This window comes from Silene latifolia, chromosome 9 (assembly GCF_048544455.1).
Source record: "Silene latifolia isolate original U9 population chromosome 9, ASM4854445v1, whole genome shotgun sequence".
Lineage (NCBI taxonomy): Eukaryota > Viridiplantae > Streptophyta > Magnoliopsida > Caryophyllales > Caryophyllaceae > Silene > Silene latifolia.
This window is the reverse complement of record NC_133534.1, coordinates 4,919,458-4,943,167: the sequence shown is the minus strand read 5'-3', so window position 1 is coordinate 4,943,167 and position 23,710 is coordinate 4,919,458. Positions and strand designations below refer to the sequence as shown.

At 38.0% G+C, this 23,710-nt stretch overlaps 2 protein-coding genes across 2 annotated transcripts; both read left to right on the top strand.

Moving 5' to 3' along the window:
- Positions 1 to 3,100: 3,100 nt before the first annotated feature.
- LOC141598822 (cytochrome P450 83B1-like) lies at positions 3,101 to 5,642 on the top strand. The gene is made up of 3 exons (XM_074418615.1): positions 3,101 to 3,729; positions 4,354 to 4,672; positions 4,940 to 5,642. Exons 1-3 carry the CDS (start codon positions 3,158 to 3,160, stop codon positions 5,555 to 5,557), a joined length of 1,509 nt encoding a protein of 502 aa, XP_074274716.1. The 5' UTR covers positions 3,101 to 3,157; the 3' UTR covers positions 5,558 to 5,642.
- A 6,447-nt stretch (positions 5,643 to 12,089) lies between these two features.
- LOC141600328 (uncharacterized) lies at positions 12,090 to 12,740 on the top strand. Its single transcript, XM_074420550.1, has one exon. The coding sequence runs from the start codon at positions 12,090 to 12,092 to the stop codon at positions 12,738 to 12,740; it is 651 nt and encodes a 216-aa protein (XP_074276651.1).
- The last annotated feature ends 10,970 nt before the right edge of the window (positions 12,741 to 23,710 follow it).

Below are 23,710 nucleotides of genomic sequence, written 5' to 3'. Positions count from 1 at the left end.
CCGAGCTTGGCCTTACTCGGATTGTTCTCATAAAGTAAAACTCGAGCTCGAGCCGATCTCGAACTTACCCGAGCTTGAAAAAAGTGTGCTCGTTATCAAGCTTGCGAGCTCGAGCAAAATTCGAGCTCAACTCGAGCCTATATATAGTTGTTGAATGTTCGTTTTTTTTTCTCTCAAAATTTTCAATAACAAGGCTCAAAAATTTTATATACAAATATTGAAAAATCAACGAGACATTTTTTATATGTGTGATAAAAATATATAATCATGACAAAATATTTTTATAAAATATGAGTAATGTCTTATCTAATTATACAAGTTCGAGCCTGCTCACGAGCTTTTCGAGCCGAGCCAACGTTTGCCCGGCTTGACTCGTTAAGCTCTCAAGTCGAGCCCGACCCGAGTCTGAGCCGAGCTCACACGAGCCGAGTTTTGACCGAGCTGAGCTCGAGTTGCTCGCGAGCTGTCTCGTCTCATTAACAGCCATATTCTCTATTAATGTCAACTTTTTACTAATAATTACGCAAACTTGTATGATTCGATTAATAATGTAAAACTTCGAGCACGGAGATTTGTATGATACGATTTCGAGCACAAATATTTGTTGATTAGATTAATATTGTAAATTTTTTATCAATGACATTACGGAGTATATTTCTAGCATTTGCTTAATAACGCTAATTTTTGAATAATGACGTAAAATTAATAATCGTAGTTTATTTTCGTAGTACGAATTTTACCGATTAAGTACATTACATTTTACCAATTTTGTTCCATTTAATACCCTTACGCCTTAACCTTGCTCACGAACAAGGACCAAAATGAAAGAGTCAACCCCATCTCCGTTCAATTTCGATTTCGATTTCTTAAATTTGTAAACCTAATTACTCAATAACACACAACTTTCTCAACTCAATTAAATTGTTAGATTTCTTAAACTCAATGTTTTATTTCAATTTCTTCATATTTAATCTGATTATCGATCAGATTACTCCTTATTTAAATTTCTTTAGATTTTAATTAGGGGTTGGGTTCTTGGAGGCTGTTTCGTGGTGGCAAAACCGCCGATTCGGCAGAGTTCTTGGCGGCTGACCGGAGGGCGACGTGATCATCGTGTCCAGGCTAGGGTCTTCGGCGTCATAGGTAGCCGGCGCCGGAGATGTTGACGGCAAAGAGGTGTCACGGCAAGCACGGAGATCTTCACGGCAGTGGTTGTACGGAACAAACCCTTTGATGAAACATGACAATGGTGGCCAGAGGGTTCGCCGGCGTGATAATCACCGACGTCGGTAAGTATTTGACGGCGAAGTGGACGGAGTTCAGGCTTGACATAGACGATATTATGAAGTACAATTTTTGTTCTACTGTTACTAATGAACATGAGATAAAGAAAATAAAAAAAGGAAGGAAATAATAAGCAAATAAAAATAATAATATTTACCAAATTTGTTAAAAAATCTCATAATAAATTTTGAAAGTTCAAATTTAAATTGACTCCCAAAATGTATAAAGTTGAAAATGATTCTATCTCAATTTCATGATTCTTGCGTGTCGTCACATGTTATACGCAGTGTATAGAAGATTCTATACACTGAGTGTAACCGTAGCCTTTTCGACTGATTTGGACCTAACACCACACATGTGAAGCAGTGAAGGTCTAACATCAAATTATGCACAATTACAACTATTTTGACTTCTTTAACGGGCCATATTGATTAGAAGAGTTTTTGAGTAATTGGCCGGTGTGACCCATGTATGATTCGATCACAAATTCTCATTTTAAGACGGAGATATCCGTTTTGAAATTAAAACAGGTCAAATATATCTACGTGATATAAATAAGACAAATGCATAATGAATAGAGAAAAACAAAATATTTGTCTCATCTATACAAGTGAATGAATTGATGTATCACTTGACCCGTTTTATACCGATATTTAAACCATGGTCCATGCCATATTTATTAGAAGATTTTTAAAGGTATTGGCCAATAGACACGTACAGGCCAATGTCTAAACCATGGTCCTTGACAAATCGGTCCGGATTCTCTCCATTTCCTCAAAAGAAATGGACATCCATTTTTTATCAACGGTCCGGATCAAATATTGTGATGATCCAACGCTTGTAATCGTTTCATAAAAATAAAGGTTTAATGGATGTAAGAGAAAATATATTAAAATATAGTTGTATTAGAGAGAAAATGGAGAGAAGGTAATGGAAAGGATCTAAATTCCTTGACAAATACCGAACCAAGTGAAGGGAGCCCAAGGGTAATTTGATGCCGACAAAACTTAAATTCAGGTCACAAGTAAAAACTTTTATGACTTTATTTATACATTAAGTTGGCCGACATCTATAGAACGTAGTCAAACCTATATCGTGCCTAGTAGCAGTAACAAAGATCAACACCTATCAAACTTTACAGTTAGTCTTGCTGAAGACGGGTCGGAGCAAGTGACGGGTAATGTCACTCACAAAACGGAAGGGGGGACAAGGTGGGGCACTCCATGTGCTTCCCTCTCTCCTCTATTTGGGTCATTTGTGAGAGGAAATGGTATCCGTCACTCCAAAGTGACGGATACGTGCCGTCACAAATGAGATTTTGTGCAAACTTTATCAAACTTTATCAGCTTAGCTAGCCGACATCTACCAAGGGAATACTTTGCTTGCATCGAAGCCCAAAGACTTTTACGAACCATATAATTATCTATTTGACATTAATTAATTTATGCCTCGCTAATCGCTACTTGTCATATACGAGTAATAATACAATTAAAGTTAAACAAGTCGCTAGTTTTTTTTTTTTTTTTTTTTTTTTTTTGGCAACAGTAATGATCCACAATAATAGAAGGAAAAGGGGTAATAGAACACTTCGTATGACAAATACTCCCTCTGTCCCGGTCATTTCTTATCCTTTTCCATTTTTGGGTGTCTCAGTAATTTGTTGTCCTTTCTATTTTAAGAATGAACTTGATGAGTAATTTGACCATTCTCATTCATTTTGTTCCACTTATCATTTAGTTATTGGTCATCTCCTCTTTCCTTGGTCTTTGTGCCAAAACCAACGGACAACAATTGACCGGGACGGAGGGAATATAAAATGGACATTTGACAATACCAGACTAGCAGCCCTACTGATCAATAATCTCAAAACAGTATGTTTCTCTTATTATGCTTCATCCTTATAACCACCTGTCTAATATTTCTTCTTTCTAAACGCCGGAGGAAGACGTCACCACAATTTCGTCTTCCTCCAGGTCTGAAAGGGCTTCCTCTTATCGGAAACCTACACCAATATGACCCATTAAAACCTCATATATGCTTAGCCAAGCTAGGCAAGATTTACGGACCAATCTTGAGTTTGCGACTGGGAAATGTACCTTGTATTGCGGTTCAGTCAGCAAAGATAGCCAAAGAGATTCTTCAAACACAAGACCTTAACTTTTGTAGTAGACCGTCCATGGTTGGTACTCGGAAACTAAGCTATAACGGCTTGGACATGGCTTGCAACCCATATAATGAGTATTCTAAGGAAATAAGAAAGTTATGTGTTGTTCATCTCTTTAGCTCCAAGAAAGTTGGCTCTTTCTCGCCAATTCGAGAAGATGAAGTGTCGAAGATAATCCGCAAAATCTCCTCGCTTTCTCATGCTTCACAGGTCATTAACTTGAGTGAATTGATGATGAGCTATACCTGCTCTAACATAAGCAGGATCGCTTTCGGCAAGAGGTAAGTGCCGTAAGTCGTCTTATTCAACAGATTCTTTACACTTGCTTTTGGTGCGGATTTTTAGGACCATACATGCATGTGAAAGGTCCTTGTGGTGTTTTAACCATACATATAGACCCAAAAAAGAAAACGTAAACAATCTGTTGAACATGCAGAAAAAGGAAAATGTAAAGAATCTGATGAACGAACGGGAGAGAGTAAATCATATATACCTCTTGCTTGGCTAGTTCAATAGTCAACTAGTAAAAATCCTAGGAGTATATTAGACTAAGGATCACTACAAGAATTAAGGACACGGGCGACTGCAAATGGCGCGCCTATTTTGTTAGTAAATTCCAAGGGTAGATTGCAACCCAAATGATCCAACCCAAACAGAACAAAATCAGAATCCTCAATCTGATCGCCAAATGACACGATTCAAAATGACAATAAAAAGATTAATTTCAAACAGAAACTATAACAGTTATCGATTTGATTAACCCGACCTGAAACCGCTGACCTGAGAACGAACAGACGAATACCAAAAAAAATAAAAAATGGTGCAATCATAATGACCCGAACCCTTAATGACCTGTAGTTAGTTCTACCCTCAATAATGTAAATTCTTGACCCTTCATTTTACAGCTATAAAGACGATGAAGAGTCGGAAAGGAGGAAATTTAATCGGCTCTTAAATGAAGCTCAAGCCTTGTCCATAGCTTTCTTTTTTTCCGATTATTTTCCGTCTATTGGCTGGCTAGACAAGGTAACTGGACAAGCCTCTAGGCTTGAGAAGACATTCAAGGAGTTGGACGGATTTTATGAAGAAATCATACAAGACCATCTTCACCCGAGCAGACCTAAATCTCAGGAAGAGGACCTTGTTGATATTCTACTCCGTCTGATGAAAGAGCGTTCCTTCACATTTGATCTCACACTAGACAACATCAAAGCGGTGCTTATGGTAATCTCAAAAATATCCAACTTATTCTAGGATCGAATTTATCTTACTCTGTAATAGTTAAGAAAACTATTAAGGGGTTGTTCTAGCTTAACTAGAAGTCTCAGGTTCGGGAACCTAGGAATGCAAAGCAGTGTCAAAACTCATGAGGGAGAGCTTTATCGCCCTAATTCCGGAATAAACCGGATGGTATACACCATACACAAAAAGTAAAAAAATACTTGAATGATTATAGTAGCATATACTAAAACTATTCTCTACTTTCCGTAGGACGTTATTGTAGCAGGGACAGACACAAGTGCAGCTTTGGTAGTTTGGGCGATGACAGAGCTTATAAAGAACCCAAATGTTATGAAGAAAGTACAAGAAGAGATAAGGAATGCAGCAAGAAACAAAGGTTATATCACAGAAGACGATCTGATGAACCTCGAGTATTTCAAGGCAGTGGTGAAGGAAACCTTCAGAATCCACCCAGGAGCTCCACTCCTAATTGTCCGAGAAACACAGCAAAAATGTAGTATAGAAGGGTATGATATTCTACCTGGAACGCAGGTATTTGTCAATGTGTGGGCTATTGGACGAGACCCTGAGAGCTGGAGCGATCCAGATACGTTTAAGCCAGAGAGGTTTTTGGGGAGTTCAATCGACTTCAAAGGCCAGGACTTTGAGCTTATTCCTTTCGGGGCTGGTAGAAGAATCTGCCCCGGCATGCTTCTTGGTTTGGCCAATTCTGAGCTTGCTTTAGCTAATATGTTGTTTTCTTTCGACTGGGAATTACCTAATGGGGTTACGAAGGAAGACATTGACACGGATACGCTCCCTGGTGTCACTATGCATAAGAAAAATCCACTCTGCCTAGAAGCACACAAATTCTCCGGAAGTGTTTAAGCTAATCGTTGTTTGGTTTGAGTTTTTTTATGCATGAAAATTACTGCTGAAATAAAAATGTCTAATACAGATGCTTATCAGATAATAGTCATGAACTCTCAAGCATAGTCGTACAAATATAAATCCATGCAGAGCTTAAAAGATCGGAATTTTAGGCTAATAAGTTTGAACTGAAGCTAAAGTACTCGATTCCAGATTATAAACAGGATAGATACACTACTACTACTCAAAAGACGAAGGATACATATGTGCAAAAAGCCAAAAACTATCTTAACACGTGTTAGAGTCATACCTCCATGAGTAGAGAACCCTTTCGTCTGGTACAAAATGTTCCATCAGTAACGAACCAGCGTCATTCAGTCATCGTCAATAACAACAGGGTTATTGCGGGTGCCCACTTGTTTGTCCAGTAACACAGATGGAAAGTCGCCGCGAAGAACCTGAACCTTGAACTTGAGTAATGTATCTTCACATTCCATGAGCTCAAAAACACAAATATCTCCAACCTTAAGTTTGTTATCCACAACAAATACTCTTGATGTGGGGTTTGTCGCACTCCCCCAATCAAATAATTAACTCAACTAGTGTAGTAGGGTAGTCGAGGTCGAACCACAAGGAGCAAAGGTGATTACTAATTGTCTAAATTCTTATGTTTAGCTAAGTCAAGCAATGATTGAAAGATTGATTACATTACCCCTTTTTGGTCGTGTGCCGACTTGGGTTGAGCCCGGGAGGGAGAACCCAAGTGGGGTGCCTTTGTTTTTCGGTTTGAAGTTCACCTTCGGGAGAAGGGTAGGGATGACCGGGAGTTTATCGCGGGCTTAAGCCCTTGATCTTGATGAGAGGTGAGCAGAGTGGGCCCACTTTGGTGAGCCTTGAGTCTTGAGTTGGGGGAAATCGAGTCATGAGCCCGGGAGGGAGTTGATTCGGTATCACTAGTGTTGGTGGGCGAATTAGAGGCGTCTCCACCCAATACACTTTCCCCTTAACAATTAGTTGAAGGAACTCATGATTTATTACGAATGTCGGTGGTTGAGTCGTGCCCTAGGTCCTTAATTTATTGAGTAGAACCGCATTAAATTAGCTTGCTTTTATTCTTTAGCATTTGCATTAGTTATTTCAATTCACTTGTTATTTAGTTTAGTTTAATTAGATAATCAATCTTTCAATCATTGCTTGACTTAGCTAAACATAAGAATTTAGACAATTAGTAATCACCTTTGCTCCTTGTGGTTCGACCTCGACTACCCTACTACATTAGTTGAGTTAATTATTTGATTGGGGGAGTGCGACAAACCCCACATCAAAATGGCGCCGTTGCCGGGGAGCAAAGGCTAGATATTAATTGTTTTGTTCTAGTTTAGACTAAGTCATTGTTGTTTTTGCACACTTGGTGTGCCGTTTGTCTTTTTAAATCTCTCCTTTAAGTGTATAAGCTTTTTGCATGAGAAAATTGAGTTTGAAATCAACAAGTCCATGAAGTTTCCCTCTATGAGTGACTCTTGTTATAGAGTGGATGTGTTGGAGCCTTGGAGGTTGATATGAAAGAAGATTTGAATGAATATGGTTTGAGGGAAAGTGAGTTTGAACCTCAAATTATGAAGGAAATTGAATTGCATTTGAACTCCCCAAAATCATTACTTGATGTTGGGTCTTGGTTAGATGACTCTTCAAATGATTCTTGGGAAGCTCAAGTTGATGCCTTAGAGGTGGCTCTTAATGGAGGTGGAATGGAGTATACCAAGAGTTGTGAGGAAGATGAATTTGGCCCTCCCATATGGGACACTTATGAAGACTCCTTGCAAAATGATAAGTGTGGGGAGGGAAGTTATGAAGGGCTTGATGCCCCTATTTGGGATGTCTATGATAATGAGGAAGACTCCCCAACACTACCTCCTTTCGAAATCTTTGAAGAAGAAGTGCTTGTCAATGACAAGTGTGGAAAAAAAGTTAAGAGTTGGGAAATGGAGGTTGATGAATTCGAACTTGCCATATTGGGAGAGTTGAGGAGCCATGAGAAAAACTACGACCCTTGTAGTTTTGACTCTAACTTGGAAGAAATTGAAGCTCTCATCTTTGGTAGTGATTCGGTTCAATTGAAGAGTCAAGAGAATTTGGATAAAAATGATGATATCATGAACCTCAATGTTGAGAAGTTGACTCCTTCACCTCTTATTGCCCACCCTTCTCCCTACCTTGATTTGCAAGAGGAGGTTTCCTCATTCTATGAGGTCTATGAGATTGCGTCTCTCTCTCTCCTTCTAGCCACTACATTGAAATTGAGGATCCTATACACCAAGAGGATCCTAGAAACAATACCGAGAGGAGCAAGAGGAAGAATGGGAGGAAGCGTTGGAAGAGAGGTCGGGTGCGGTTTGCTATAGCTTGGCACTCCTTGTTTCTAGTTGAAGGTTTTGATAGAGCATTTGACCGTCTTCTCCGTGCCTTGAGTGACATGGATCATGCTAAGTGGAGATTCAAGCAAGACAATTTTGCATGAGAGGTTTGGTGGAGTCCCTCAAGAACCACCAAATTGTATATATTCTCTTCCCTTACTTACTTATACTTTACTTGCATTTTATTTCATTAACCAAAAACCACTAAAAATTTGAAAAAATCAAAAAATCTTCAAAAACATGTATTTTATTTTGAAATTTCCTCCACACATTTATTTCCATTGAAAATATGTAAATAAATAAGTGTGGGGAGGAAATTCCATCATTTAAAAATGAAAAAAATACCAAAAAACATGTTATTTATTTTCAAATATTCAAAAAAAAATCAAAAACATGTTCTTTAATTTTTGAAAATTCAAAAACTAACAACAATATGTTATTTCATTTCAAAAACAAATTTCAAAATCCAAAAATATGTTATTTATTTTCTTATTCTCTCCCTATACTTTGTTCCATTGAGGACAATGTAAATTTCAAGTGTGGGGAGGGAAATATCCACTTTGTGCATATTGTTTATATTTGTATATATTTGCTTGTTAATTTGAGAAAATACAAAATGCCTAAAAATTCAAAAATTCAAAAATTTTAAAAATATTGCATTGTTTATATTATATATATTGCATTTGTCCTAACCATTTTGATAGGCAACACATGAATCATCGGAGAAGACGCTTGGTAAAATTCTTCCAATCATTTCTCCTTTATCCTTCCTTTTCTTTTTTGTATATATAAGCATGGAGGAGGACGGGATATTTGATGTGGGTGTTTCCTTTGGGAACCGTTTTGGATATGCTTGTGTTGTTGGTGTGTTGTTAGGACTAGAAAATGTGTGCATTTAGACTAGAAATGTATATATGTGTTCACTCTTGCATTCACGTAGCTTGTTCATATGTGTAGTTTGCATTCATACACGTTGTATTTCGTGTTTGTAAATATTTGCATAGAGGGTCTTAATGTGGAGGGCATATGTTGCCAATGATGATAATTTGTTTTGCCCGTGCCATTTCCCTCTTGATAACTCGTGCCTTTTGATGACACATGTTAGGGTTTTTGCTTGCAAAAACCCGGAAGTCTAGCTTAACAACCAAGTTGCGACCACCTTGTGAGACTGTATTGGACCCGAGACTTGACCTAGGACCGACATAGCTACTAAAATGTGAGGATAGAGCCTCCATATGGCCGGTCCATCAAACCGGTCCCGTTTAGGTAATGAGAGTAGTCCTCCTTACGTGGTATGTCATGTCAAAACGCATAAGTATGGTGCTCACTCCTTACCGTAGAAGTGTCGGTGTGCATATTGAGACAATTTTGTTCAAATAAAGTAACCTCACAATCCTTGAGTCAATTGTTTCCTTTTGTTAACCCATTTTGAGCCTAAGCCTTATCGTTTTTATTGCCAACAAAATAACTACATCCCATAAACAACTCACCTTGGTTGAGTAGTTCGTCATTGTAGTCCATTTGTGGAAGAGTATTTGGTTTGGAAATTTTGACTTTCCTTGAGGTGTATGATCTCAATGCCACATGAGTGAAATTGTGCTTCAACTTTGGCTACTTTTGTCTAATAAGAGGTGAACAGGTCGTGAAAAATGCAAGAAAGAAAATCAAATAGAAAAGAAAAAAAAATGAAGAAGAAAAACAAATAGAAAAAGAGAAAAATGAAATGAAAAACAAAAAGAAAAGAATGTATATTTCGTGCCAAATAAAGGGTTGATAATTTGCAAATTGAGTTTGTTTTGAAGAAGTATTGAATGATTTTTGGAGATGGCGATCTTGCCATATTTTGTGGAGGAATTCATTTGCATAGGTAGAGTTTAGTGGATTGGTTAGATGTGGCGACTACTCGATCTGATAGCCTCACATGTCATAAAACGGTGCTTGCACCGATCCCTTTTTACCGAACCCAAGCCCCATTACAACCCGGTTGTCTCTCTTGTATGTGCATCATTTAACATTTCTCTTGCGGAAATTGGATATAGTACCATATTAGATTGCGGGCATGCTTCGCAAGTCGAGTTAGGAGAGTGATTTTGGCTACTTTTTGTCACAAAAATCACCCCGTTCTTTCATTTGAGTGACTAGTGAAACCCGTGAGAGTCGGTCTTTGGTCTCCTTTTGTTCAAAGGTTTGATATGGAGTCGAATCTTGCGTGTGTCGTGTCATTCTTGGGAGTATAGCGAAATACTTCCCCTTTCCCGCCTAGAATTTGTTTCTTAATTAGGCACCCGTGTTGTCAACTTTGGTTGCTTGAGCTAGAATTAGGGATTTGACACCTTGGTAAGACCCGGAGATGACCTCCTCCACTATAGATTCTCTTTGTTCGACTTTGAAAACCCCGCTTGATTGAGGCAAGTGTATGCATTTTGATCGGTTCATTTCTATGCATAATTTGGTAGTTAAGTGGCCATTTGAACCAAAATTTTGTAGCAAGACCTTACTTGCCTTGCAATAGGGCACTTCACCTCATAAGTGTCAAATTGTGAGTTGAAAGGGCTACGGGTGTAGCTAAACCCGATTCGGATTTTATAATAAAGCACTTGCTATTTGCTCATTTTATATTACGGGTCTTAATTAATCTAATGAGCTTACTCGAGGACGAGTAAGGTTTAAGTGTGGGGAGGTTTGATAAATAGCATTTTAGTCACTTTTTACCCCGCATTTATATCTTATTACGACTCAATTTTGCGTGCTTAATTGTTTAAATAGCTCATTTATTTACTAATTTATAATAATTAGTCGTCATAGTCATATTTATTAATTAGTCGGATATTTATTTATTATTATTATTAATAATATTACTTTATTATAATAATTTGTAGGTAAGGCGAAATAATAAAGAGGAGATTCGAGTTAGAGCAAATCAAGGCGGAATTGCGATGAGTCAAGACGGAGTCAAAGGATGAAAATGGGAAGTACACAAAGCAAAAGTCCAAGTTGACCCAACACTTGACGAAAACCAAATATTCATACATTCTTCCTGCTCCTTTGCTTCTCTGCAACTTCAAAGACAATGGCATTTATCAACTAATTCACCATGTTTCACCATTGCCAAACTACCAATTGAACAAGCCAAGCTTCATTCATTCATCAAATTCATCACCCGACATCACCATTTTACCATTTCAGTCTCACCATTAACAACCCCCTTCACCTGCTTCCCCATTACACTACCTCAACCAACAACAGCCGCATCAACAATCAACACGGCTGCTCCTTCGTCATCCTCACACCTCCATTTCTCCACCAGTAAACTTCCACCATTTCCATCCCCATCTTCGACCTCCATTCGTCCCACAATCAACACGCAACAAACATGACCACCAACACCTGCAATTCACCATCAACCACGACAACCCCACATTCACCAATCAAACTCCGTCACCACAACAATCAGTCACCAGCGAATTCATCAATTTCGAACTCGGAGTCGAAACTGAGTTATTTGGAAATGGATGCTACTCTCTGCCGGCCAACCGGCAGTCGACTACTCTAACCGGCTGGGAATACGCAAAGAATTGGCTCCATTTTCCAGAGAACTCTGTAAAGAGGATGTCCACAAATGCAAGAAAGAAATCAGAGGAAATCAAAGTGTGCAGAAAAGTACACTACCTCACAATTAATCAAACAATCTAGGACTATCTAGGAAAAGGACTAGTGATGGTAGTTGTCTCAAATGGAATGTTTTTATCCAGTTTAGGCTTTTGTCCAAGGGTCTTTGCCTTTGTTAATTACTACGTATACAACTACCTTGTACTTCTTTTGTGATTTATTCACTCAGAATATCACAATACAATCAATACAACTACATTCATATGCTCTCAAATCTCTTTAATATCTTCTACTTCCTGCTATGGTTATTAATTCAACGTGGTATCAGAGCCTCAGGAATGAGGAGGAGACTGATAACCACATAAGGCGAGCATTGACTCACCTTCACCAACCAGCATTCACTGTTGTTCAACTACCAGGCAAGGATTCCATGCCTATATAAAGAGCCTTGCTCACTGCATCCATACTCAGGAAACAACCAATACTCCTGTCATCACAAAATCAAACACAAACAATCCTCACAAAAAATGACAAATCCAAACAACACTATCTTAACCGACACTACCACAAATACTCCAACTCCCAACACCGCTGTGTTCACCTTAGATCCCACTGATCCTCTCTATCTGCATCCTGCAGAGAGCACCCACCCAGTAGCTGTTGATACCAAACTCACTGGTATTGAGAACTACCTGGAATGGAAAAGGCAAATGGAGATAACCATTTGTTCCAAAAGGAAACTGGGATTCCTTACTGGTGTGGTAACAAGGCCCACAAATGATCACAACAGGGAGGCAGCTTGGGACACTTGCAACTGTCTCCTTATCACATGGATCATGCACAATGTTGATCTGCCAATAAGGAGATCCGTCATGTATACCAGGACAGCAAAAGAGATATGGGATTATCTCCAAGCTCAATTCTCTGTGAGCAATGGTGCAAGGAAGTTCAGGCTCAACAAAGAGCTTGATGACCTTACACAAGGTGACAGATCCATATGTGCGTATTTCACTGAGCTCAGGATCTTGTGGCAGAGCCTTGAAATCATGTCTGATTGGCCACCTGTCACTCAGGTCACCTCTGAGACCAATGCCTGGCTAGATGCTCAACTGAAAGAGCAAGAGGAAAGGAAGTTATTTCAGTTCTTAAATGCCTGGACTCATCCTATGGCAGCATGAGGAGTCATGTGCTCATGATGAGTCCTCTCCCATCTGTGGAGGAAGCTGCAGCAATCTTCCAACAAGAAGAGGCTCAGAGGAAGAACTACAAGAGCTTAGGTGCTGAAAAACTTGAGTCTGATAATTCTGCTTTTTATGCTGCTGATCAACAAGTTCAGGAACCTGTGAATGCCCCAACCTGTCAGGCCTGCAATAAGAAGGGTCACTTCAAAAATCAATGTTGGAGAATTATTGGCTACCCTGCAGATCACCCAGTGTCCATACGATTCCTTGAAAAATCTCAGGCATACAAACAGAAAGCTGGTCATCTTGGCTCTAGCTCAAGAGGGTTTAGGTCAGGAATGAACAAGGGAAAATACAACAACAAATCTGGAAGGATGGCTGCTCATGCTCAGATGGGAGAAGGGCAAACTGATCTTGGTGGTACCATCACTCTAACAACTCAGCAGTTTGAGCAGTTAATGAGCAAGGGAAAGGGACCCAGTCACTACCCAGCAACTACCCAGCAACTGAAGATGAAATGGAAGCTAACTTTGCAGGTATGACTCACTTACACTGCAACTTTGCCTCTGACACACCACATGAGTGGATTATAGACTCTGGGCCTCCAACCATATTATATCTGATCTCAAAGGTTTGGATCAAGTTGAAAAATTGAAGCACTCACCAAAAATTAATCTCCCAAATGGAGAAACTTCCATAGTTTCTCACAGTGGCACATACAAATTCGACAATGGAATAATTTTAAAGAATGTTTTATTTGTTCCAGCATTTAAACACAACCTCTTGTCTGTTCATAAACTAACCAGAGATGAGAAATGTCTTGTGGTGTTTTATGCTAACATGTGTGTGATACAGGACTCTCAAACCAAGGAGATTAAGGGGCTTGGAAGAGAAATTAGGGGTGTTTATTATTTATTAAATAAGGACAGAGAATCCCACCCCCGCACAACTACTGTATCCACTAGGTTAGAAAAACCTAGTTTATGTAATGTAGAATTAGATGGCACTTTTGCTTGTCATGGACAAAAATCAGGTAGCACAGTTTTCAATTCTTGTACTGCTCCTGACGGATTATGTAATGGTTCTCATATCATCAATGACAAAATTAATGATGTGTGGCATCTAAGACTGGGGCATGCTTCTGACAGCAAGTTGAAGTTCATACCAACTATCACTTCCTCATCATTAAATGGTCACAGAATCTGTATTACCTGTTCAATGGCTAAACAAACCAAATTACCATTTCCAAATAGAACTGAGACAGCTGCTAACACCTTTGATCTGGTCCACATAGATGTTTGGGGACCCTATAGAAAGGAAACAAGAGGAAAACATAGGTTCTTCCTGACTCTTGTTGATGATCATTCCAGGGCAACTTGGGTTTACCTTATGACACACAAATCTGAAGTTGCATCTTTACTTATGCAATTTTACAAGTTCATCAAGAAACAATTTGGTAAACCTATCAAAATGCTTAGATCTGACAATGACTTGGAACTCACAGAAGGGGACAGTAAGAAATTCATACTGTCCAAAGGGATATGGCTGGCAACAGACCAGTTGCATTGATAGGGCCTCAACAAAATGGGGTAGTTGAAAGGAAACATAGACATTTGCTTGAAATTAGCAGGGCTATCAGGTTTAGCTCTGGGTTACCATTGTCCTTTTGGGGGGATTGTGTCCTTACAGCTGCTTATATCATCAATAGGCTTCCCACCCCATTGCTAAAGAACAGCACACCATTTGAGGTATTGCTCCACAAGGCACCAGACTACAGCATCATGAAAGTCTTTGGATGTCTGGCCATGGTATATAATCCTAGTAGGGACAAGGATAAATTTCAACCAAGAGGCATTCCATGCATTTTTATTGGCTACCCTCTCTCTCAGAAAGGCTACAGGGTGTATGATATCACCACCAAGACTGTATTTGTATCCAGAGATGTCAAGTTTTATGAAACTGTCTTCCCTTGCAGGGTTCCATAGTTCAGTCAGCATATCTCCTCTCTACAGTTAGGGCATCATCCTCCTTTCTCTGATGTACCTGCTACACCACCAGATACCATACCCTATGAGGAAGCTGACCCCCTGAGGAACATCAACACTGAGGAGACCACTTTTCCTCCAACAGATGACCAAGTCCAAACTCCTGTTCCTGACATTGCAGTCCCTGAGACTTCCACCAGACCTGTGAGAGACAGACGTGCTCCTGCATGGACACAGGATTTTGTTGTCAATAACCCTGTCATGGCACCAGCTACTATTGCCAATGTTGTTCAATTACATCTCAACAAACCCTTTGCTGGCCATGTCAGTGTCACTGGTGTCCCAGATCCTCTCACTTTCCAAGAGGCAGTTCAGGATCCCAAGTGGATAACCGCCATGAATCTGGAACTTCAAGCCTTACATGATAATGGCACTTGGATTCTCACTGACCTTCCCAAGGGCAGACAACCTATAGGGTGTAAATGGATCTATAAAACAAAATATAACTCAGATGGCTCAGTGGACAAATATAAAGCTCGATTGGTGGTTCAGGGCTTTAGGCAAATGCAAGGCATAGACTATGATGAAACTTTTGCCCCAGTGGCCAAGATGTCCACAGTAAGAGCCTTGTTTGCTCTCATAGCCATGAATAATTGGGAAACCTGTCAGATGGATGTGGCCAATGCTTTCTTGCATGGAGAGTTGGTTGAAGATGTCTATATGAAGCTACCCCAAGGCTACTGTGATGGGGTCCTTCAATTCTCTGGCCAGGGGAAGACTCATACTATGGTCAAGGGCAAGGTTTGCAAACTGCTGAAATCACTCTATGGCCTCAAACAAGCCCCCAGGCAATGGTTCACTAAACTGTCAGAGGTCCTCCTCACATGTGGTTTCAAGCAGTCTCATGCTGATCACTCACTTTTTGTCAAACAACAAGATGGGTACACCACTGCTGTTCTTGTCTATGTGGATGACATGGTCATCACAGGTGACAGTCCCTCTGAAATCCAAGCATTGAAACATTGTCTTAATTCCTCTTTTCACATGAAAGACTTGGGAGAACTATCCTACTTTCTTGGTTTGGAGGTTCAGAGAAATAAAGCAGGAGTCTTCATCTCTCAGAAGAAATATACTCTTGACATGCTTCAGACTTTTGGGGTGGACAAGTCCAGGGCAATTCAACTCCCAGTCAGTCCTCTGCTCAAACTTGAACCAGGGAAGGGCACCCCTCTTCCTCATCCTGATATCTACAGAAAATTGGTTGGGAAGTTGATCTACCTCACCATCACTAGACCTGATATTGCGTTTTCAGTTCAACTGTTAAGTCAGTTTCTACAATGTTCCACGTCTGATCACATGCAAGCAGCAAGAAGAGTCTTAAAATATCTCAAGTCAGCTCCTAGCCAAGGGATTCTTTTTGCCAGCAACTCAGCAGCACGTCTCACTGCATATTGTGATTCAGATTGGGCCTCTTGTGCTTACAGTCGCAGGTCAACCACTGGATTCTGCATTCTACTTGGCAATTCGCCCATCTCCTGGAAATCCAAGAAGCAAACAGTGGTGTCCCGCTCTTCTGCTGAGGCTGAGTACAGGGCAATGGCCATGACCACCTGTGAAGTCACTTGGCTTTTTCAACTTTTGCAGGATCTTGGCCTCAAACACTTGGGTCCTGCCCACCTTAAGTGTGACAATCAAGCAGCTTTGGCCATTGCGGCTAACCCAGTCTACCACGAACGCACCAAGCATATTGAAGTAGACTGTCACTTCATCAGGGAGAAAATTCAACAGGGTCTCATGACCACCTCCTATGTCAATACCAAAGAACAGGTCGCTGATATATTCACCAAATCTTGTCCAGTTTACCAGCACAGGTATTTACTCTCCAAGATGGGAGTTTCGTCAGGACTACACTCACATCTTGAGGGGGAGTGTAAAGAGGATGTCCACAAATGCAAGAAAGAAATCAGAGGAAATCAAAGTGTGCAGAAAAGTACACTACCTCACAATTAATCAAACAATCTAGGACTATCTAGGAAAAGGACTAGTGATGGTAGTTGTCTCAAATGGAATGTTTTTATCCAGTTTAGGCTTTTGTCCAAGGGTCTTTGCCTTTGTTAATTACTACGTATACAACTACCTTGTACTTCTTTTGTGATTTATTCACTCAGAATATCACAATACAATCAATACAACTACATTCATATGCTCTCAAATCTCTTTAATGTCTTCTACTTCCTGCTATGGCTATTAATTCAACAAACTCCCTGCCGGCAATCTCACCGACGGCCGGCCAACCGGCTCGCAGCACAAATCGTATCGAAATTGATCTCCTAGCCGGGGAACCGTCTGCCGCCCCATCATCCCGGCTGGGAATACCATCAAAAATCCTCAAGTTTCCAGAGAACTCCCAGCCGGTGCCAGCACCGACGGCCGGTCAACCGGCTGGGCACCCTTTTGGCGTGTTTCAGATTCCGTTTCTTCTTTTTGTTTTGTTTAAACCCGTTTCCCCTTTCTTATTTTGTTTAAGCGTGGATGTATGTTAGGTGGGCATTAGGAAGATTATTATCATTATTATTATTAGATTATTAAGATTATTATTAGTAGTATTATTAGTATTAATAAATAGTCTAGTATAAAAGACTCACCACACCACCCTACATTAGACCACCTTAGAATTAGACTCTCAATTAGATTAGAAATTAGTCCCTCCATTATTTTTCTCTCTTATTATTGTAAGACAAAAACATCTCCAATTAATTTTCCTTTTAATCAAATTTGTAATCTTTACTAAATATTAGTGTAATTGTTCTCTAGCCAATCCAAGTTCTTCTCTTTTCATTAGTTTACAATTAGTAATTTTGGGTTGTATTTGGAGAATTGAAGAATCCTTCCATATTTCAATCCAAGTTTCTTTCTTTGCTATTGAGTTGGTATAATTTCTCTTCCTAATTTCATTTGTTTACATTTGCTTTTCTTTCAAGTTTTATCTTAATTGTTTATGTTAGAATTCCTACCTTTGTTGTTAGATTGTTGTTATTTTCTCTCTTGTTCATCTTTTCTCTACTCACCATTGTTGTTTACAAGATTGAATCTTTGAATTTCTCATGTTAAAGATTGAGTCTTTGAGTTTATTGAGTTAAAGTTTGTGCCTTTAGTTTAATCTTCATTGTCTCTTGAATTAAATTGTCTTTCCTTATAATTTAAGTTGGATTGTTGCATGATTAGTAATAGAATTTGTACTTCCATCATGATTATGCATAAAGACTCCACCTTTATTCATTGTCTTGCCTTAAAAACCATGATTAGTGAGTAGTATCCTTACTAGGGTGCGATTAGACCCTAACATGAGTAATTTATCTAATTGAGTTTCATTAAATTAATTGTTGTGTCTATTTGGGAGTAATTGTCGGTTTTGACCCTTGTCCACCAACGGGAGTTGGTTAGGTTGGGATTGATTACATTACCCCTTTTTGGTCGTGTGCCGACTTGGGTTGAGCCCGGGAGGGAGAACCCAAGTGAGGTGCCTTTGTTTTTCGGTTTGAAGTTCACCTTCGGGAGAAGGGTAGGGATGACCGGGAGTTTATCGCGGGCTTAAGCCCTTGATCTTGATGAGAGGTGAGCGGAGTGGACCCACTTTGGTGAGCCTTGAGTCTTGAGTCAGGGGAAATCGAGTCATGAGCCCGGGAGGGAGTTGATTTGGTATCACTAGTGTCCCACCATGAGCCCGGGAGGGAGTTGGTGGGCGAATTAGAGGCGTCTCCACCCAATACACTTCCCCCTTGACAACTAGTTGAAGGAACTCATGATTTATTACGAATGTCGGTGGTTTAGTCGTTCCCTAGGCTTTAATTAACTTGAGTAAATCGTATTTGATAGCTTGCTTTCTCATTCTATAGTTTAATTAGTTTAATTTATTTCTTGTTATTTAGTTTAATCCTTTATATAATAATTCATCCTTATTTTCTCCGACTTAGCTAAGCATAAGAATTTAGACAATTAATAATCACCCTTGCTCCTTGTGGTTCGACCTCGACTACCCTACTACATTAGTTGAGCAAATTGTTTGATTGGGGGATTGCGACAAATCCTCACTATCAACTCTCCACTTAGTGTCGAATCGTCTGTTGCTGGGATGGTTTCCGTGATAACTCGTTTCCCAACTCCTGCCGCCACGAAGGAGAATCACGGGGATTGTCTTATAAGGAAGCGTCCTCGTGAATTTTGCAGAATCACTCAAGCGTCACCATTAAGTGACAGAAAAGTCAATCAGAACACAATCTTGCTACAAATTTCTCGACTTTGAGAGCTTCTAATCGGAAGAATTCTCTAATAGAAATGGCCAAAAAGTTCACTAGTTCAGTTTCTATAAGAAGTTTCGCTGTATTCCGAGGAGAGAGTAAAAAAGTGTGTGAGTCAATTGTTGTCCTTTCTATTTTAGGATTGCATTTGATGAGCAATTTGATCATCACACTCAATTTGGTCCACTTGTCATCTTATAATTGGCCCTCTTCCCTTTCCTTGGTTTTTGTGCCAAAACCAAAGGACAACAATTGACCAGGACGAAGGGGGTAGCAATTATGAAAAACTTGCTTTCCATAATGCATTGCAATTTTTCAGGAATGCATAGACGATCTTGAAGATAAGGGCACAAGTTTAGACTATTATATAGTGTACCGTGAAGACCTAAACCGATTAAACACAAGAATGGAAAAGTAGAAATTCGTAGAATGCAATACCAGTTGATATTTGACGACTAACGTGTGATTTCAGCATAAGGACATGAAAGAAGGGTTTTCCTGAAAGTGGCTCAATTTCAACATTGTCCATGGATGTCGATACTTGATCTGCTAGTGGCTTCAGTTCACCACTCATATCTGCAACAAGCGGAAGTGTATGAGATCAAAAATGTAGAAATGTATACGTATACTGGAACGTCAAATAAAAGCACCAAAGAAAAAATCATTAAACAAAGTTCAGAGCGATACAAAGAGGCAAAAAAATGAGAATCAACATAGCAGCAAAACAAAATTCTCGTCCGTGAGGATGTTATAGGTTGATGTCATTCAACCTAGTTTCTTTTTCTTATCAAAAAAAAAAACCATAGCTGCAAGTTTGAAGATTGATAATATTATTGAGCATGCTAAAATATAACAACATTCCATGTTTAACATCAATGAAGTTCGTACGATGAATATAACACGGCAGTTTATAGATACATAAAAAAAAGGGCAGCCTGGTGCACGATGGCGTCCCCGCTAGGCGAGGGTCCTACCACAAGGGTGTAATTGGGGCAAGCATTCCCTTGCCATTTTGGCAAGAGGCCGCTCCAAGGACTTGAACCCGTGACCTCCCGTCACAAAGCAACATCTTAACCGGTGCGCCAAGGCAATCAACATATAGAAGAGAGTCAAAGAGCAATCAACATCAGCAGTTGAGCATTCAGAACTATTGTCCAACTCTTTACAGCACAAAACACCAAAGCGCTTAGATTTCTCCAAGTACAAGCCTCGACAACACACATACAATACAAAGGCAATGCAACTACGACAAATGTAGAATGATATGCAGTCGTAATTGTATAATCTACAAATGAATTATGTGTACACAATGTGAAGACGAATCACGGCACAACAGGTATTTTCTTACCGCCATTCAGTGGTTCAGACTTTCAGTTACCCTCACAGCAGTACAGCACAACACAGCACAACAGGTATTTTCCTACCTTACAATCTTACATTGAGAGGCCTTTCACATAAAAGCGAAATTGTAGCCCCTAAGAAAGGGAACACAGTTTATCTAGCAAGGAATTAGAAATTCAAACTCAAGAGCAAGTTACCGGATTCACTCCTATTCCTAGCAATTCAGAAATCGGTTCAAGCATTTTCTATCAGGACTTTTTCTTAAAAATGAAAAAATTATACCACATAATCCCATATCAGATAGTATTGCTGATCAGATGTTTCATATTCATATCGGATCCGGAAACCTTGCTGAAGGGTACAGTTGTAAATTCAAGTCCCCACAAATGAATCTCAATTCTCGATGCAATTTTCATCTTAGGTTATTCGGAAACAAACTCTTTTGCATTGCCAACACAGGGCCACAAGGGTAAAACATTCGACCCCCTTACCTCGCAATTTGTGGAAGTCTGTCATCTACTAGATTGAAATAAGATCAAAACACAAGGACAAGAAACCCTTTTAATACCCAGTTGCTTAAGACGGGTCAAATAATATCACACTACAGTAATAAAGACAAATATTTTTGGCAATTCCTAGGCAACTTGCCATGCGATATATATTTTGACCCGTGTTAAACTCGAATCTGATAGTGTCTGCCTTAAATGCTGTTTCTGTTTACTACCACATGCATAGTACTATTCAAATCAATTTCATCCTAAATTGATCATTTTATCAAATTTGGGTAATTTCTTCATTAATTACCTCAATCAAGAACATCACATAACTTTCGATCAAAAGGGGAAAATAATCTAGATCATAATAATGACAAATGTACACATCTCAATCAAAAACTACAAAAAACTATATGAAAACTGACACTAATCCCGAAAAAAAATGAAAATTTTGAAACTTTTAGAGAAAAATGTCTCATGCATTGGTAATCCGTCCTCTAATTTCTACTCCCGGCTTTACCAATGCAATAATTATTGCGTGAGAGGGTCACACTGCGGTAAAAAAAACTCATTTATTACTAACAAATAATAACAATAAATGTAGTTTTTTTTTTTACCAACATGGACCGTCTCATAGTATAAAACTCACTTCTTCTATAATCTGTATTACCAACATCAAATACTTGTGAATTTTGGGCGGGAATCACAAAATATAATAAGTCTCGTTTGTGATTGTCTTTTAAAAAAGACCTCTCACAATCCATGTCCCACTTGCAGATTGTGAGAGGTCTTTTTGAATGACGAAAAGTGTCCGGCTTCACGGAAATTTTGTGCATGTAAAAAAGTCTAGAGAAGTTGAGAGGGTACCTGAATGAATGTTGAAAAGCAAATTTTGGAGTTTGGACAAAAATATGCAGCAAAAATTGGTACAAGGAAATGTGAGAAACCAATATTTATGGTATGGCTGTATAACTAGGAGTCTAGGATTGAGCAACTGAGCATGCAACTGACTGAAAGGTGGACAATCATGACAAAATCTATAAGAAGTGGTGTGACAAATGACAATATACTTTGCGTGAGGTGTTAGTGTTCAGCATCCGTCTTAATATTAAAATGGAGTCTTTCAGACGGTCTTATGTGACCAGGTTTAAGGTAAATTGTGACCATTTACGAAAAAATGTTGTAACTAGAGTTTTAAGGTAAAATGTTGTTCATGTAACTTTTTGTCAAAAAAATGGTCACATTTGACCGTAAATGGCTCACATATGACCCGTTTGAAGCCTTTAGACAAAAATGAGCGTTTGAAGGAAAACCTTCTTAAACGGGTTAAAGTCATGTTTCTTTTGATCAAACAGATCTGATCTCAATCAACTTATAGGATCCGAATCAACTTATAGATTCGAATCAATCAACTTATAAGATCTCGAATCGAATCAACTTATAGGTTCTCAATCGAACTTGTAAGATCTGAATCAATCAATCAACTTATAGGATCCAAGTGAACTTAAATTAAGGCCTCGTTTTTTGAACTTAATTTCGATTCTAATCGATTCGATTCGATTCGATTACTCATTCGATTCGATTGATTGATTGATTGGGCTCAATTGATTGATTGATTCGATTCGATTGATTCGATTGATTGATTGATTGATTCATTGATTCACTTGATTTTTAGTTTATTTCAACATTACTATTATTATTCTTATTGATATTCTTATAATTATTTTTATATTAATGTATTTACTATTGTTATTATTATTATTATTATTATTATTATTATTATTATTATTATATTATTTTTATATTTATTATATTACTATTATATTTATTAATAATTAATTCGTATTGTTTATATTATTATATTTATATTTAATACATTTATTATTATTATTATATTATATTTATTATTTTATTAATATATTTATTATTATTAATATTATTCATAACATATTTATTATTATTATTATATTTAATATTATTATATTAATAAGTTATTATTTATTATTTATTATTTTATTAATATAATCATTATTAATATTATTAATCACATATTTATTATTATTATTATTATGTTAATAAGTTATTATATTAGACCTATTATTATTATTATTATATTATTTATTTTTTAGTTATTATTATTATTAATATATTATATTATTATTAATAATGTTATCATTTATATTACTAATATATTATTATTATTACTTTATTTATTATTATATTAATATTTTATTTTTTATATATCTTATTAGATTATTATTATTAGATTATATTAATATATTATTATTATTAATGAATAATATTATAATAATATTTATTATTATTATTGGTATTATTTTTATTACAATATTTATTATTATTATTATTATTATTATTATTATTATTATTAATATAATCTTTTTATTATTATTTCGATTTGATTGATTCGATTCGATTCGATTTATTCGATTCGATTCGATTCTCCATTAAGTTCTCGTCGATTCGATTCACTCCATTAAGTTCGATTCGATTCGGGGCTTCGATACAATTTCACCCAAAAGAACAGGGCCTAAGTGAAGAATAGGATCTGAACTGAACTTATGAGATCTGAACTGAACTGAACTTATATGATCTGAAATGATCTTAAATTAAGTGACTTTAAGTTCAAAAGAACAGGGCCCTAATCTGTTTGTGAGGTCTATTTTAAAAAAAAAAAACACGAGGTACAAAAGTTTCGTATCTCCTTCACGTATTTTCGTAGCTGCTTTGTAGAATTTCCCTGCTTTCACCGTTTGTACGATAATATAATTCTTCTTACGCAACTATCAAAACTAGTTTCGGACTGTCTCAATCTTGTTCTCCAGGTGGTT